The sequence below is a fragment of the Armigeres subalbatus genome, chromosome 3, assembly GCF_024139115.2.
Source record: "Armigeres subalbatus isolate Guangzhou_Male chromosome 3, GZ_Asu_2, whole genome shotgun sequence".
In the NCBI taxonomy this organism is placed as follows: Eukaryota; Metazoa; Arthropoda; class Insecta; order Diptera; family Culicidae; genus Armigeres; species Armigeres subalbatus.
This window is the reverse complement of record NC_085141.1, coordinates 304469782-304489247: the sequence shown is the minus strand read 5'-3', so window position 1 is coordinate 304489247 and position 19466 is coordinate 304469782. Positions and strand designations below refer to the sequence as shown.

The window sequence follows — 19466 nt, the reverse complement described above, 5'->3', positions numbered from 1 at the left end:
TTCCCCACTTCGTTGCCTCATCCGCTACGTTCCAAGCCGATGGCACCTTTCTCCACTCTGAAACATCGGTGTCTTCCTGAATTTCGCCAATCCTGAACGCCACAAACTGATGAAATCTTCGCTGGTCAGACCGTATCCAGGAAAGCACAGTGTTGGAGTCACTCCAGAATATTTTTCGGCTGATAGAGATAGTATGGCTGTTGGTTATGGACTTTATCAACCTCGTCCCAAGCACTGCGGCTTGTAGTTCCAGTCTAGGCACGGAAAGTTGTATTTACGGCGCCATACATGAGTTCAGATATTGGAGGTCTAAAAGACCAACATAGTGATTCATGGATTCTGAAGCTTATTTGTTAGTTGGAGAACCGTCATGGAACATCATTACACCATTATATAAAAGTCTTGTTAGTTGGAATTGCTCAAATAGACATCATTACGTACACAATACGTAAGTACGAAAAAAAACATGTTGTTGTGGTGATCACTACCATCGCATCCACAATTTTTTCGTTCCTTTTATCGTCTATAGTGTTATAGAATAAAGCTTGGTCTACGGGTACCACGGCGTCTCTTGATGACCGGCTGGGCTATACATGTGAATTATTGCTACTCCATAATCGATCAGAATTAGTTTCAAAGTTTCAAAATGTTACTACTCGAAAGTTCATTAAGGTATTGGTTTGTTTTACCCTACATTCGATGTATTCATATGTTAAGTTTTAAATCAGAATTCGTTTGTTTGCTGGAAATGTATTGTTTCCGATGTATCGCAAATTGAAAGTGATATTGAAATTCTAGTTTTGGACACATGGCTCCGTAGAAAGGGCATCGAGATGGATAATTTGACTAAGCGTTTCGCTATCTACCCCCAAAGGCAAAAATTCATGGTCAACAAACTTGAAGAATACTACACGTTCACTAACCTGTCGGAAACGAAAGAAAATCAAAATCAAGTGACCGGAATTTGGACCATTATCATGTTATCATGAGGCAATTTCATGCCGATTTGTGACCAGGAAGAAAAATGCTTGAAAAAAGTTGGAATACTGCAATATTTATTCAGTATGATATTTTTTCATAAAACTTAACAAACAGAATTAACATATATTGCTAGAAAAATTACAATAATTTTTTAAAATTTATCCGATTTTATTCCAATAAAATAATGTGGATAACTTATTTTCGATACAGTCCTTATCACAAAATTTCATTTCAAATGCTTTTCTCCATACTTATCCCAAAATGAGTTAAATGTAATTCACAAAGTGCGTGACGAATAATAACAAAACTAGAGGTTCATTACAAGAAGTGGCGAAGGGAAGAGGGGTGTTTAAAATAGTAATTGTACGTACTATATCGATCTTCCCTAGATGTCCTTCACCATACAATTTTTTGACGGTAAATTCATGTTAGACCATCGTACATCTTCTTGTTGATCGATTTGAATATAAAGAATTGAACTCATGGACAATTTGCATTGTCGTACATGTTCAACGAATTCTACAATGTGTCTATAATGGTGTAACGAAGTCCAGTAGAGCTATTCCAATTCATAAAAATAGATGGAGTGACGTAGATCTTCATGTTGATCGATTTGAGTATTGAGATCTGTACTCATGGACAGTTTGGAGTGTCGTGAGTGATGTTCAACGAGTTCTGTAATGTATCTATAATGGTGTATTGAAGTCACATGGAGCTATTTCCACTCATAGAAATAGTGGAGACCTCAAAGATCTTCGTGTTGATCGATTTGAATATTGGGATCTGAGCTCGAAGACAGTTTGGAGTGTCGTAGATGTCGAGCGAATTCTGTGGCGTGTCTCTAATAGTGTAACCAAATCCCGTGGAGCTATTACAACTCATAAAAATAGTTGAGACATCGAAGATCTCTATGTTGATCGTTTTGAATATTCTGATCTGTACTCATTGATAGTTTGGAGTATAATAGATGTCGAACGAACTCTGGTGTGCCTGTAATGGTGTTACGAGGTATCGCGGAGCTATTCCACCTCATAAAACTAGTGGGGACATCGAGGATCTCTATGTTGATCGATTTGAATATTAAGATCTGATCTCAAGGAGAGTTTGGAGTGTCGTAGATATCGAACGAATTCTGTGGTGTGTCTGTAATGATGTTACGAGGTATCCTGGAGCTATTCCAACTCATAAAACTAGTGGGGACATCGAAGATCTGCATGTTGATCGATTTGAATATTAGGATCTGTACTCAAGGATAGTTTGGAGTGTCGTAGGTGTCGAACGAATTCTGTGGAGTGTCTGTTATGGTGTTACGAGGTATCCTGGAGCTATTCCAACTCATAAAACTAGTGGGGACATCGAAGATCTTCATGTTGATCGATTTGAATATTAAGACCTGTACTCAATGAAAGTTTGGAGTGCCGTAGATGTCGAACGAGCTCTGGTGTGCCTGTAATGGTGTTGCGATGTATCGCGGAGCTATTCCACCTCATAAAAATAGTGGGACATCGAAGATCTTCATATCGATCGATCTTAATATTAGGATTTGTACTCAAGGATAGTTTGGAGTGTCGTAGATATCGAACGAATTCTGTGGTGTGTCTGTAATTATGTTACGAGGTATCCTGAAGCTATTCCAACTCATAAAACTAGTGGGGACATCGAAGATCTGCATGTTGATCGATTTGAATATTAGGTACTCAAGGATAGTTTGGAGTGTCGTAGATATCGAACGAATTCTGTGGTGTGTCTGTAATTATGTTACGAGGTATCCTGGAGCTATTCCAACTCATAAAACTAGTGGGGACATCGAAGATCTGCATGTTGATCGATTTGAACATTAGGATCTGTACTCAAGGAGAGTTTGGAGTGTCGTAGATGTCGAACGAATTCTGTGGTGTGTCTGTAATTATGTTACGAGGTATCCTGGAGCCTTTCCAACTCATAAAACTAGTGGGGGCATCGCAGATCTGCATGTTGATCGATTTGAATATTAGGATCTGTACTCAAGGATAGTTTGAAGTGTCGTAGGTGTCGAACTAATTCTGTGGAGTGTCTGTTATGGTGTTACGAGGTATCCTGGAACTATTCCAACTCATAAAACTAGTGGGGACATCGAAGATCTTCATGTTGATCGATTTGAATATTAAGACCTGTACTCAATAAAAGTTTGGAGTGCCGTAGATGTCGAACGAGCTCTGGTGTGCCTGTAATGGTGTTGCGATGTATCGCGGAGCTATTCCACCTCATAAAAATAGTGGGACATCGAAGATCTTTATATCGATCGATCTTAATATTAGGATTTGTACTCAAGGATAGTTTGGAGTGTCGTAGATATCGAACGAATTCTGTGGTGTGTCTGTAATTATGTTACGAGGTATCCTGAAGCTATTCCAACTCATAAAACTAGTGGGGACATCGAAGATCTGCATGTTGATCGATTTGAATATTAGGATCTGTACTCAAGGATAGTTTGGAGTGTCGTAGGTGTCGAACTAATTCTGTGGAGTGTCTGTTATGGTGTTACGAGGTATCCTGGAGCTATTCCAACTCATAAAACTAGGGGATACATCGGAGATCTGCATGTTGATCGATTTGAATATTAGGATCTGTACTCAAGGATAGTTTGGAGTGTCGTATGTGTATGTAATTCTGTGGAGTGTTTGTTATGGTGTCACGAGGTATCCTGGAGCTATTCCAACTCATAAAACTAGTGGGGACATCGAAGATCTGCATGTTGATCGATTTGAACATTAGGTACTCAAGGATAGTTTGAAGTGTCGTAGATATCGAACGAATTCTGTGGTGTGTCTGTAATTATGTTACGAGGTATCCTGGAGCTATTCCAACTCATAAAACTAGTGGGGACATCGAAGATCTGCATGTTGATCGATTTGAACATTAGGATCTGTACTCAAGGAGAGTTTGGAGTGTCGTAGATGTCGAACGAATTCTGTGGTGTGTCTGTAATTATGTTACGAGGTATCCTGGAGCTATTCCAACTCATAAAACTAGTGGGGACATCGAAGATCTGCATGTTGATCGATTTGAACATTAGGATCTGTACTCAAGGAGAGTTTGGAGTGTCGTAGATGTCGAACGAATTCTGTGGTGTGTCTGTAATTATGTTACGAGGTATCCTGGAGCTATTCCAACTCATAAAACTAGTGGGGGCATCGCAGATCTGCATGTTGATCGATTTGAATATTAGGATCTGTACTCAAGGATAGTTTGAAGTGTCGTAGCTGTCGAACTAATTCTGTGGAGTGTCTGTTATGGTGTTACGAGGTATCCTGGAGCTATTCCAACTCATAAAACTAGTGGGGACATCGAAGATCTGCATGTTGATCGATTTGAATATTAGGATCTGTACTCAAGGATAATTTGGAGTGCCGTAGATGCCGAACGAATTCTGTAATGAAGAACCGTGGAGCTGTCCCAACTCATAAAACTAGTGGGGACATCGTAGATCTTTTTGTTGACCGATTTGAATATTAAGATCTGAGTTCAAGAACTGTTTGGAGTATCTTAGGTATTGAAAAAGATCTGTTATACTGCAGGACAGGTGCGGGATATTATCATAAAGCATTTCAATTTCAATTATTTAATCAGAATGTGGTAAAAAATGGTGTTGATTTCTTAGAACATCAAAATTAGAACTCAAGGATAGTTTGGATGCTCTAGATCATCCTAGTGACCATAACCTGACCTGGGCAATATTTTTCCTGGATGGAACAGTTAATTTTGAACATTTTTGCTGAAGAAAGCAAGGCTCTATCTCTTAAAACTGATTTTCGACAGCTGATTTTCGTCTTGGGTCATATATGACCCATCCGTATTGAATCGGTTAAGGATCTTAGGGCTACTGCTCGCCATTGTTCCTGAAATTTGAAGTTTGATCGAGAAACCGCCAGTGAAAGATTACGGATTGATTTAACGACGCACTTGCCTGTAGCGCAAGATGACTGACCGCTCAAGTTACTGTATTCTTCATCTCATATTCGTCTTATTGAAAACAAAGAAACGAAAAGCAGTTCAACTTGTTCCTTATTTGTATGATTTTTATTAGTAGAGTTCGCGCATGTTTACGAAAAGAACCGATGAGATATTTCCCAAGAAGCCTTAATGGATATAAACAAATTGGCATCTTCCTTTTATGAAAAATGTATTACAGGATAGTCAGCGATATGGTTTAGTAGAACCCCAGCCATATGTGACCAGTATGTAGGTACTTGCAAAAAATTATATTCCTTGTCTAGTCCTTTGTTTCGCTTTCAGAATGGTTGTCGTTAAGGCGACTAGTTTATGACATCCAGTTATCTACATGAATAAAAAGGATGTATCATTCAAGCGAGTCAACATCGTTAATTAAAAATCAGATCGATCTCCATTTTGTTCTAATTTAACAAACATGACAAAGTTTGCAGTGTCGAACAAAAATCTTCCTCATTAAGTACAAAACAGATAATCAAGACAAACTGGTTATTACAGAAAGACAAAACAGTAATGTGTCTACATGTAGCTTTGCAGGGCAAGGCATTCGTTGATTTACATTAAAAGATGGCCAATCAACTTCTGAGTTACGTCAGCCTTCGTTAGTGTTGCTTCGCTACATGTGTACTGGTGGTCAGTAACAAATTGAAACGGATAAGTTCGACCGCTAAGCTTCGGCTACACTGCAGCCAAGTGCAACGACAACAACAATCGGAGATCGATTTCCCTTTCAATTTGAACTTTCCGAGATTGCGTAGGATGCATGTTCCAGCTTGCTTTAGTGAGATAAGATCCGCCACAAATGTCAACTGTTGTTCAGTTTTGTATTCCGACCCAAGCCTGGGCACATTTACCTTACAATGCACTTAAACGCAACCGCGTTAGCAACTGACTTCATATAAATAAATCATTCCAGCAGCAACTTACCGTTTTTGGCGGTGAAACACGGGTCTGCGGGTGGTTCTGGGGCAGCCCGAAGTTCTTTGGCAGGTACGAGGCCAGTTCGGTTCCCTCACGTCGTTGGCGGGACGAATCGAATGGTTTGCGCTTTTTGGACTGCATCTTCTCACAGATGCCGATGTGTTTGGCCAACGACGTTGGCACAAAGTTGCGCGCACAGATTGGACATTGGTGCAGTTGGAGATTCGCGGGTGGTTCGGGGATTGCCAGAAATGGGTCGATGACCGGTGCCGGTGACTGCAGTGGGCTCTGGTACTGGCGCTCGTTGTAATCCGGATCGTTCTCCTTCTCTTGGTCGGCGTAGTTTTGCTTTTCGTTCAAGTTGTTATCTGCAATGGCGGAGAAGATGGAAAGGGGAAATGTTACTGAATTGCATGTCGAACTTTTTTTTTTTCGTAATAATACTAGTCAGTATCTCAATCTAAGGCACAAATGTTGAAACCGCCTCAATCAAATCCAAATAGTCTTCATCTAGTTGCATTGTACCATTCCATAGATAATTGAGCTTATCTTACGATATCCCGCTTATCAGCTGGTTCGCAATTTGAATACCACAATGTTGCGCATCTATCTTTCGCGTGGTTGCATCTCAATTCTCACGTCCAAGAAATTGCTTTAGCTAAAGCCACCAAGTACTCAATACCCAGAGAGGCTATGGTAAAGCGCAACTTCGTGTGCCGCCATCAGCCTCATCATGCACTCATAAATATCGATAATATTTTATTTCACGACTTAAACGAACCGCCCAGCTCAGCCAGCAGGCCCAACAATATGATTGTTTTCTTACCCCACTGAAGCATTTACCAACGATTGGGCCCAGTCGGTGTTAAAACTCTTTAAGCTTTTAATGCCACCCAAAACAGCCGAAATCATGCGATGGGCATCACAGCGAGGGAACTGCATCAGGCAAATGTTTATCTATGCATGGGATAGGTTTTGGTTTTCTGATCTGTTCCTCCCCCGTGGAACGAAACACGGCATTAGTTGTAAAAAGTGTGAGAAAAGGCATTAAATTTACAAAACAAAAAAACGAAGCTGGTCTCGCGCGATCTAGCAACAATCACGCCTGGCCATTGAGCAATACCGCTCAAGCCCGTGAGCATGATGAGGTTCGAAGAAATCGTGGCTTGATTGGAGCATAAAATTATTCAAACAAGATAATTCACTACACTTTAGGGAAATTTATGAATGTAGCTAAAGGTGGAGAATCGTGGCATTATCTTCTTCGAGTGCTGAGGAGCCAATATAATACATTCCCGTTGGGTTTACAATGAAACTTTTTACGATTCTACTGTTGCTGCGGTGTAGAGCATATTCTATTCTAGTTTCGTTTTTTATCAATTGATGTTTGTGTATATCTCGTGTACTGCCGCAGTAAGCATAAACTGTCCCTTATGAAATTTATATCTTGCTTGTGGCGGCAGTGTAGAATCCAGACTATGTTGGTGGAAAGAAAATAATGTTTTTGAAGACAAAGCAACCAAAATAATAGGTATTCAAGATAATGTTCTTATAATTAGAAATTTTACAATAGGATTTATAGAACCATACCGCGAGGAGGAATCGAAAAAGGCAGTAACTTGGAAGCGACAGCCAAGCTTACACATGTAGCAAAAGACGGAACATATCAGGCATAGCTACGAAAGGCGGAATTTCAAAAAGGAAAACCCTTTTTCAACGATGGCGTCTTTATTAAGTACACAAGGCTATGTTTTATTCTTTGAAGGCTCGAATCTGCCCGGTTAAAGGCGAACGAGAAAATGAGCTTTTCTCTCAGCATTTATAGTCTTAAACGGGTCATCGGTCATCCATTGGGAAAGATTTTCTTGGACAGCACACATTTTTTTCCATCCCAGGCCTTTATTGCTCAGACACATTCCAACTAGAAACCTACATAAAACTCAATTATATGATTCGGTTGGAATGTGGAGAATATGGGATGTAAATAAGGGTGCTGCCAAAGTGGTTCTTCGGTTCGCAATTTCTTTTCACTATTACCTGATGACATTTCCCAATAAATAATGGTCTTTAACACCAACCATAAGTGGTTTTGCACGACATTTGTGGGTTTCGATTGTCTTAGAGTATAACAGTTACCGCTTGAATATTAACTTTAGATAGCGGTTAGAAGAATCACTTGTTTTGATGGATACCTACTTGAAACTTTTGACAGCCCGGTTACCACAGTTTCCCAGAACCAACTTGGACCAAAATGTTGATGAATAGAGGATGAGGAGAAATCTAGTTAATGTTTGTTAATGTAGGTCCGTTCAATCGATATGATTTCATCTATTATTTTTTCATGCTTCTTCATATATTCGAGGTGCTCTAAAACGTCCTAAATTTCAGACCATTAGATCTAGAGGTGGATCACTTTCACATTAGATCTAAAACGTATCACTTCATTGGACGGATCATAAATGAAAACTATAAGTGAGTAGGACTACGCAGCTCTACGAAATGGATAGTATTAATCCTTTATAAGGCAGTGGCAACTATATTGCCACCAACAAATAATATGTTTTTCTATTTATTAACAAGAGCTCTACTTATTATTTCACATGTAGTGACTTTATTTGCTTCCTAGTAACACCCCAGAGGAATTTGAGCCATAAAAAAAAAATGAAATGTCAATTTGAGAACAGTTTTTTTACGAACAGATCGTAAGTTTCGAGTGGAAGAAGGATTTTCAGTAGATTCGTTAAAAAAACGACAAAGATATATTTTTTCCCGTTGGTATCAATGAATTATTGGCAGTGGCTGATTTTCTACCCGCCACTGTCACATCCAGGGGGGCAGCAGGGACTATGTCCAAGGGCTTGACGATCCCTCCCCAGGCCATCTGCGAGTTGTGGCGCCTGCCTAGGATGTGGTGGGGGTTTGACAGTGGGCCCTGTTAAACCTCTATAAAAAGCTGCATGTATCCGCAAGTAGGCTCCGCCAAAGCGACCGTGTGCCGCTCAAAGCGCACAAGCCCAAGTCCTGGTGTTAGGTGGGACGTTAAACAGCCCTGACACGACGGCCCTCCAACGAGACAGGAGGTTTGCGCAGGCCCAATAAGCCGCCTTTAAAAACAACTATTACGAACGACATTGAAGATAATACGACTCGATACAATCGGCAACGACCTAGGCGACGAATAAAGGATCACGATTGGAAGCTTGGAACATGGAACTGCAAGTCGCTAGACTTCGCAGGTTGCGATAGGATAATCTACGATGAATTACATCCCCGCAACTTCGATGTCGTAGCGCTGCAGGAAATCTGCTGGACAGGACAGAAAGTGTGGAAAAGCGGGCATCGAGCGGCTACCTTCTACCAAAGCTGTGGCACCACCAACGAGCTGGGAACCGGCTTCATAGTGCTGGGAAAGATGCGCCAACGCGTGATTGGGTGGCAGCCAATCAACGCAAGGATGTGCAAGCTGAGGATAAAAGGCCGTTTCTTCAACTATAGCATCATCAACGTGCACTGCCCACACGAAGGGAGACCCGACGACGAGAAAGAAGCGTTCTATGCGCAGCTGGAGCAGACATACGATGGAAGGGAGGAAATGTATAGACCGGTCATCGGACCGGATAGTCTGCATACCGTATCGAACGACAACGGCCAACGATGCATAAACTTTGCAGCCTCCCGCGGAATGGTAGTCCCAAGCACTTTCTTCCCCCGCAAGAATATCCACAAGGCCACATGGAAATCACCTAATCAAGTAACGGAAAACCAAATCGACCACGTTCTAATCGACGGTAAATTCTTCTCCGACATCACGAACGTACGCACTTACCGCAGTGCGAATATTGAATCCGACCACTACCTCGTCGTAGTATGTCTGCGCTCAAAACTCTCGACGGTGATCAACACGCGTCGGAGTCGTCCGCCGCGGCTTAACATTGGGCGGCTACAAGACAGTAGACTAGCCCAAGACTACGCGCAGCAGCTGGAAGTGGCACTCCCAACGGAAGAGCAGCTAGGCGCAGCATCTCTTGAAGATGGCTGGAGAGATATTCGATCCGCCATTGGAAGCACCGCAACTGCTGCACTAGGCACGGTGGCTCCGGATCAGAGAAACGACTGGTATGACGGCGAATGTGAGCAGTTAGTTGAGGAGAAGAATGCAGCATGGGCGAGATTGCTGCAACACCGCACGAGGGCGAACGAGGCACGATACAAACGGGCGCGGAACAGACAAAACTCGATTTTCCGGAGGAAAAAGCGCCAGCAGGAAGATCGAGACCGTGAAGAGACGGAGGAACTGTACCGCGCTAATAACGCACGAAAGTTCTATGAGAAGTTGAACTGTTCACGTAAGGGCCACGTGCCACAGCCTGATATGTGTAAGAACATAAACGGGAACCTTCTTACGAACGAGCGTGAGGTGATTCAAAGGTGGCGGCAGCACTACGAAGAACACCTGAATGGCGACATGGCAGACAACGGTGGCGGTATGGTAATGAACCTAGGAGCACGCGCGCAGGACATGCGACTTCCGGCTCCGAATCTCCAGGAAATCCAAGAGGAGATCGGCCGGCTGAAAAACAACAAAGCCCCTGGAGTTGACCAACTACCAGGAGAGCTGTTTAAACACGGTGGTGAAGCACTGGCTAGAGCGCTGCACTGGGTGATTTCCAAGGTTTGGGAGGATGAGGTTCTGCCGCTGGAATGGATGAAAGGTATCGTGTGTCCCATCTACAAAAAGGGCGATAAGCTACCGCAAAATAATTGTAGCAGCTACCGCGTAATCACATTGCTGTACGCCGCTTACAAGGTACTCTCCCAAATTTGATCCCGTCGACTAACACCAATTGCAAGAGAGTTCGTGGGGCAGTACCAGGCGGGATTTATGGGTGAACGCTCTACCACAGACCAGGTGTTCGCCATACGTCAGGTATTGCAGAAATACCGCGAATACAACGTGCCCACACATCATCTATTTATCGACTTCAAAGCCGCATATGATACAATAGATCGGGACCAGCTATGGCAGCTAATGCACGAGAACGGATTTCCGGATAAACTGATACGGTTGATCAAGGCGACGATGGTTCGGGTGATGTGCGTAGTTCGAGTTTCAGGGGCATTCTCGAGTCCCTTCGAAACCCGTAGAGGGTTACGGCAAGGTGATGGTCTTTCGTGTCTGCTATTCAACATCGCTTTGGAGGGAGTAATACGAAGGGCAGGGATTGACACGAGTGGTACGATTTTCACGAAGTCCGTCCAGTTATTTGGTTTCGCCGACGACATTGATATCATGGCACGTAACTTTGAGAGGATGGAGGAAGCCTACACCAGACTGAAAGGCGAAGCTAAACGGATTGGACTAGTCATCAACACGTCGAAGACGAAGTACATGATAGGAAGAGGCTCAAGAGCGGTCAATGTAAGCCACCCACCACGAGTTTCTATCGGTGGTGACGAAATCGAGGTGGTTGAAGAATTCGTGTACTTGGGCTCACTGGTGACCGCCGATAACGATACCAGCAGAGAAATTCGGAGACGCATAGTGGCTGGATATCGTACGTACTTTGGACTCCGCAAGACGCTCCGATCGAATAGAGTTCGCCGCCGTACCAAACTGACAATCTACAAAACGCTTATAAGACCGGTAGTTCTCTACGGACACGAGACCTGGACGATGCTCGTGGAGGACCAACGTGCACTGGGAGTTTTCGAAAGGAAAGTGTTGCGTACCATCTATGGTGGGGTGCAGATGGCGGACGGTACGTGGAGGAGGCGAATGAACCACGAGTTGCATCAGCTGTTGGGAGAACCATCTATCGTTCACACCGCGAAAATAGGAAGACTGCGATGGGCCGGGAATGTAGCCAGAATGTCGGACAGTAATCCGGTGAAAATGGTTCTCGACAACGATCCGACGGGAACAAGAAGGCGAGGTGCACAGCGGGCAAGGGGGATCGATCAGGTGGAAGATGACTTGCGGACCCTCCGTAGACTGCGTGGTTGGCGACGTGTAGCCATGGACCGAGCCGAATGGAGAAGGCTCTTATATACCGCACAGGCCACTTCGGCCTTAGTCTGAATACATAATAAATAATCATTTATGAATGATCATAAGACGAGATTAGTAGAATTCCGATTAATTTCACCATCATTGTTTTACAGATACGTATTTCGAACTCAACTGTTAGGCCGTCTTCAGTGTCTTGCATTTGACTCGGATCGACTCAAGTTAATTGATTTTTTTTATTGCGATTAGTCATCAGCGTGGCAAAATTATGATCGGCGGTGCGCCGATCCAAAATCATAGGCGGCGGTGGCGTGAGTAAAACCACCGGCGGCCGCGGCGTGGCACGGCGACGCACAGGTCTAGTCCTAATACCTAATTTTCAAAATGATTATCGAATCGACGGATGTTTCACAGAGAAATACCAAAATATCGGGATATCGGTATTTCTGGAGAATTCTAAATGAATAGAAATAAATAAACTAAAGACCATACGAAATGTTTTTAAGCTTTTAGTGGAATTATCTTGTCATAATATGAGTTTGTACTATTCCATTTATTTCCTCTACTTCATTTTACCTTTGACAGATACGTATTTCGACCTCAGTTCGACAGTTGAACAGATTGACACCGCTTGAAGAGTCTTTCGTCGGCGAATACCAAGCAAGTTTTCGTGAGGGCCGATCAATGACGGATCAAATGTTTACCCTGCAACAAATATTTGATAAATTCCGGGAGTACAACTAGCAGACACATCATTTGTTTACTGATTTCAAGGCGGCGTACGATTCAGTGAAACGGAATGAATTATGGCAAATTATACTAGAATATGGTTTTCCGGCGAAACTTATATGGCTGATTCGTATAACGTTGGACGGACCGAAATCAAGTGTACGGTTAAGAAAATTATTTTGAGCTTTTTAGTGGAATGCCTTCACTTGTCATAAGTCATGGAATTAAATGGGAAGGTACAAACTTGTCTTATGACAAGTGGGAAAGTGTACAAACTTAATTTTTTTTACCGGGATATCAGCAAAATGTTGAACTTTTATCGAGTTTCGCACAGCCGTGCCTCAGCAAACATGTTGCTGAAAATCAGCAAATAAATTGCCGAAAATCAGCTAACAAACGTCCTTTTTGCCAGGATATCAGTTTTTATTTTGCTGGGCAGACGGCTGTGCGGACTTTTGCTGACCTGCAGAATTAAAAACTGAGTGTGTAAGGGTTGCGGATGAAATATCGACATCGTTTGTTACCTTAGATGGATTGAAGCAGGGTGATGCACTCTCGAATCAACTGTTCAATATAGCGCTCGAGGGAGCGATTAGGAGAGCTGGTGTGCAAAGAAGCTCGTGGGATTTGAGGACGATATCGATATTATCGGGATTGATTGCCGAGACTTTTGCGCCTTTAAAGAGGGAGACAGCGAGGATTGCACTCTCGATCAATACCAGCAAAACGAAGTACGCATGGGTGCTGGGAATCAACGTGGGTTCATTAGTGGTGGTGGTAGTGAAAAGGTGCTGGATGGTGAAAGATTTGAAGTGATAGAAGAATTTGTGTATCTTGGAACATTAGGTGACGTGTGATAATAATGTTACCAGCGAGGTGAAAAGGCGTATTGCAGCTGCAAATAGGGCTTATTAAGGTCTTCGTAACCAGCTTAAGTTCCGTAGTTTGCAAACGAAGACAAAAATCGCCCTGTATACTACTTTGATTCTTCCGGTGGCTTTATACGGCCATGAAACATGGACGTTAAAGGAGGCTGAACGGAGAACTTTCGGAGTGTTTGAGCGTAAGGTGCTGCGGACAATACTCGGCGGTAAACAGGAGAACGGTATCTGGCGGCGTCGCATGAATCCCGAGTTGTACCAGGTGTATAAAGAGCTGGATATTATTAAGCTTTGTTTTTTTGTTTTCCTTTATTGTGTATTTTAATCACTGCGACCATTTGTTAGATCTATTGTGATAGGGGGAATGACGGCTTTGGCAGGTTTTGTTCTATTATTGGCAGGGGTTTTTTATGTCTGACTATGCTCAAATTTGGCCTAAACATTCTTTGCATATCAAAGAACATTGTGGCCAAATTTCATAAAATTTGGTCGACAAAAACCCCCCTGCCAATAATAGAAGAAAACCTGCCAAAGCCGTCTTTCCCCCTATATGCCCCATTTGATTTAGCTTTGTCAAGTTAACGCATCAGTACTATTTAAAGCAATTGCATTACATTTACTACCAGCGTTATCCAAATGCGGTATTATGGTTCTGATAAATCGTACTACCATATTGGGACTTGTTCTCCAAACTTCTGAGGGTTCTATCGGCCCCTTGTTGAAGAACTGTAATCTCTTTCTAAAAATTGCCGGACAGTGGCATAACAGATGTTCCGAGACTTCTACATGTATGCTGCAGAAACGACATACATCATATTGAAGTTTTCCTAACAGCTTCAAGTGATATCGGCTCGGGCAAAGGCCTGTTATAAGACCTGTGTATGTGTTAAGAGTGCGGTAAGACGCGCAGCTACAAAGCAAGACCATGCCGAGAGTGGCTGGGTTCGATTCCCGGTGCCGGTCTAGGCAATTTTCGGATTGGAAATTGTCTCGACTTCCCTGGACATAAAAGTATCATCGTGCTTAGCCCCATGATATACGAATGCAAAAATGGTAACCTGGCTAAGAAACCTCGCAGTTAAAAACTGTGGAAGTGCTCTGTCCCAGTGTGGGGATGTAATGCCAAGAAGAAGAAGTGTTAAGATCTTTTTTTGAAAGATCTAAAATTTTGCGAGTGATAAATACGTTTGGTGTGATGAAACGTTTTGACTGCCTCGCAATCAAGGTGTTTTTCCAAATGTCCTCTATTTTAGAGTTTTCCCAAGATTTGAGTTCCATTCGAAGACAACATGCAGATACACCACAAAATGATTCGGGACCTATGAATTGTCGAGATGAACCAAGTCTGGTCAGCATATCAGTTTGTTCATTGCCTTGAATGTTCAGGAACCCAACACAGGTTCACTTTGTTACGACTACCCAAGGTTTGGAATGACTGAACACATTCCCAAACGAGTTTAGCTCTGCATGTTGCTGATTTCAAAGCATTCAATGCTGCTTGACTGTCAGAAATTATGCAAATGTTTGAATGCCTATTAAAAAACTCACTCATTTCTCGGGTTTTTATCTTTAACCGATATTCTCGCAACAAGTTGCATTCGACGGGGAATCCTGTCCCATTGTTTCCTATTAAAAATTGGCCAGCTAGGACTATGGGCTCAGAAGTTATGGCCAAAATACATTTGTTATACCGAAGAATCGTTTCGAAAACTCACTCATATTTGGACACTTATCTTTAACCGATTTACTCGCAAAAAGTTGCATTTGACACGGAATTCTGTCTCATTGAACAAAAAAGGCATCAAACCATAAAAATCCAGATTAATCCACAGGTGGATTGATCTGGATTTTTATGGTTTCTGTCACCGTTACCGTTACATCCAATATATTAGTTGCTTTGAGCGAGAGTTTTTCACACATTTCTGAGCTGAGAAGTTAAGGTCAAAATAGTATTCGCTCATTTTTTTGCTTAAGCTCGCAGTCCGCTGTTAGTCATGAAATCATAAAGAAAAATATTTGTCAACACCTATCAGACTGATTAGAAATCGACATGGATCAGACTGGCCTGACAAACAGTGTACTGATGGCTTTAGGCTTAACCGATTTGCTCGCAACAAGTTGCATTCGACGGGGATTCTTGCAATAAGTCAGACTGAACGCAAATAATGGGATCTATCCACCTAACAGTGCTATTTTTGTTTTTTTACAATGTTACCTTTTCTAACGAACGCCAAAGGCATTAATTCTGACAGGGTCAAACAGGGTTTGTTTTTTGCAAACTATATGTTTCCCATTTTCTAGTAAATTGATATAGTTTCAATTATTCTGTTATACCAATTTCGGCATTTATCATTGTTTAGCTTTATGCTTCTTATCTTTACGCTTTAAGCTATCTTGTGAAATTATTTCAGATAATAATCTATGCCAAAAGATAGGGATTCATTCAGCATATGCTTACACAGCTTGGTAGTTAAAAATGGTTATCGTATCAAACAATCAAGGAACGTTAAGCTTGATTTCAATCTGGCGAAGTACTAACTTCGGCAGCGTTTAATTAGCAAAGATTAAGTAATTTAGATTTTAATCAACTAATTTAACTATCCAACACATTATCTTATCATTTTGAAGAACGGCATGCTCAAAAGGTACGGCAATTGAAGTATTTTAAGTGTTTTCGAATCTACGACATTTCGAAAAGATCTAACATAATACGATGAAGGTTAATTGCACAAAGCGATAGGCGTTATATCTATTTACTCATCCACGAGAGCAGCGAACAATGCCAGGGTTGGGCCAGTCAGTAGACTGATCTGAGCTGTTGTTGTCATAAAACTCACTGGAGCGTTTCGTTTGCTATTTGCTGGCTTCTGCTGGTGACGCCCCATCCATTCCGAGACGGCACATAAGATCTTGACAAGGTGCTATCTGTTGACAAACGTTTTAGGTACCCTCCTCCCGTGATTCCGACGGTGAAGGGGTTGTGCGTACTAAGCTGGACAGTAGTTGAAGTATGATCGTCCCAGCTTCAATTTAATAATTCCATTGAATTTAAATGTGCTTTCTTCGCTTCCATAGTGTCGGCTGCTGATGATTTCGTGCGCCGGCAAGAGCCAGCGGCAACGACCGACAACGGATGGAAGCAGGAAATTTGATTAAGATTAATTATTTTTCAAATAATGGAACACGAACGGCTTTTGCATACAGTCCAGCCATGCGATAGACGAATGCAGCTGTAGGAAGCGAGGCTGCATTGGATAGGGTTCTCCGAAAAAAGTTAATGTCGGAGTTCGCTGTAGAAATGGTTGAAGCATTGGATTACGTTAAAAATTTGTACCGTTTGTATCTCTGAACCTCCGAAATTCCTATTACATGATATTCCATGAAACATGATTCCATGTGGTATGTGAGAAATCAGGCGTTGTGTGTCAAACATTGGAGTGAAATTTTTAAGCGAAAATAATTATTTCGTCAATTCAATCTCATTAATGATATATTTGATCCACTCTAAGCTGTGCTACAAGATTGTTTTAAACGTCCGAAATGATGATTACATTGTTCCTCTCCTAAAGCATTTCAAGTACACACAACAGATAAGTGGTTTTAATGGCGAACGCCTGGTGAATGAATTTCCACTTAATTGGCTTGTTAAACAATACATTTGAACCATTTAGTGCGATCCCCAGCCACTACGGCTTCAACCGTTTTCCTGTGCCGCCTGCACCGGAGAGAACCACTCGGAAGGCTATCAGACAGATCGGTTAAAATTAATTTTTAATTGTAACGGAAAACAGACGGCCGATCGGGCCACCACACCGGCAGGCACGGGCAACGATTTTGATTTATTGAAATTGACCTTATTTGATTGAACTTCAAAGAGGGCTAAATATGCGCTGTGTTTATAGCTCCAGCATGTGTAAGTATTACTTACTAAGTATCTAGTTTAAATTTATATCAAACTTCAATACTCTAGATGATCCATAATCACGAGATAGTGATGTTGAACATTGGACGAACAACGTGCACTTTTTTCTGTATGTGTGTTCCATTGGTATGAAATATTTAATCAAAGCTGAAACACTAGTTTCACATTAGGTACATGCAAGTAGAAATGTGGGTCAGATAGATAAGCTCAGCGTTGGTTGGTGATTAGAGGAGAAATCGATACCTGAAGTTTTTTTTCCCCTATCGGTAGTTAACCTAATTTCATATCCATTCAATGCTCGGACGATATCGCAAACTATTTGTGTTGGCTTTACTTTGAATGTGAGCACAGATCGGATGGTAATCGCTGCAAATGGATAATCAAGCTGAACCGATCAAAACATTAACAATCAACTGAGTACTTTAGTGTCTTGGAAGTTTTCCGTTAAATTAGTGCCATTTAATTTTATCCTATCAAATTATAAGTTATGATTTTGATCTTTATGGTAAATTGGTAAATTGATCACGACATAAGTATGGAAAAACAGCACTTTTAGCGTTTCTGCACTCAACTAGCGACTGCTAGATTTTCTAACAATTCCGTATAAGGTCCTACCAAAACCTATATAAGAACTGGGCATATGGGTTCTGGTGTACAGAATTGTTAGAAAATCTAACAATCACCGGTTGTAAAATGTATATATAGCTTTGTTTCAACTTATAAAGCCTTGAACTAAAACGTTACGAAGAACTGCAGATTTTTTTATTTTTTTCGATGCATCGTAGGAGAAAAAATTAAAAATATGAAGCAAAAAGAAAAAAAATCGAGAAGATATAAAAAATAACAAAGATGGGAAAGAATGCAATAAATAAATAACAAAAAAGAAGGCAATTACATTAAACTAAGATTGGAAAGAATATAGAAAAATAGAATAGTGAGCAAATCATATGTATTCAACTTTTGTTATGTTATCCTCTCAATGACTTTGATGATGATTTCATTCCTCAAATTACTCAATATCGAACCCATCGAGCAAGTCTCGCGTCATTCACACTCTAGCTGCCAATCATCGCAAAACAACTTCCAGGCCCAGCTTGTCAAACGATCCACAGAAAACAACCCGAGTTGCTGACTGATGCTGACCAGCACTCAAGTTGCGCGACGTGATTGTATTTCTGTTTACAATAGTCATTTGATATTCTTAAGAACTCCAACTACCACTGGCGGCGCCAGAGTTCTGGTAATGGTGGGGCACCAGCCGTTTTTGGCGTAATTATTTGAGAAATTCCTGAAATAATTGCTGAAGCATTTAAAAAAAAGTTCGAAGGAATTCCCAAATCAATTTCCACATGAATTCCTAAAGCAATTTAATAAATTATAAGGGTTGTGTACAAGACACGACCGCCCGACAGTTTGGTGAAATGAAGAATCTAGTGCCATCATGCATGAGTATTACAAAATTACTCTTTTGATTTCTTATGACACTGCATAGGGGTCGAGCAATATTTAAAATATGAAATTTGTTGGATACGACAATTAAATTTTAAAAGTAACTGATATATTTATGTAATTAAGGCAAATTTGTTGAATTCTCGAGTTTTGTATAATATGAGTAGTTAAGTTTTGTTTGTTTAATTGAAAACCCTAAAAATACAATTTCACCGTTGTTTTTCGAATTTTTCGAGAAGTTATCTGAATGAGCTTAATTGAAGTTGGGTATTTCTGTTGCAAATTCCAATTTGTCAGGTTAAATGGCACTCTTTACTGTAATTAACTATTTAAATTTCAGAAATAAGGATAATTACCCGTCAAATCGCTGAAGACACACCTCGGTGAACAATTTTTTTGCAACGACCACGCGTCAAAGCGCACTCGTGATTTCGCTACTGACAGCATCATTTCGATTGAACTGTTGCCAACGCCTTCCGACGAGACAGGAGGTTTGCGCAGGCCCATTAAGCCGCCTTTAAAAACAACCATTACGAACGACATAGAAAATAATACGACTTGATACAATTGGCAACGACCTAGGCGA

At 41.4% G+C, this 19466-nt stretch overlaps 1 protein-coding gene across 17 annotated transcripts in view; it reads right to left on the bottom strand.

Annotated features, from left to right (window-relative positions):
- LOC134225065 (formin-J-like) overlaps window positions 1–19466 on the bottom strand; it is a 455409-nt gene that overhangs the window by 37520 nt on the left and 398423 nt on the right. For 16 of the 17 annotated variants that reach the window (XM_062704835.1, XM_062704838.1, XM_062704837.1 and 13 more), the window contains one exon: window positions 5899–6260. In XM_062704835.1, coding sequence (XP_062560819.1) covers window positions 5899–6260 — 362 coding nt within the window. Of the gene's footprint in view, window positions 1–5898; window positions 6261–7929; window positions 8082–19466 lie in introns of those variants that run through there. The other variant, XM_062704842.1, reaches the window with a different exon arrangement.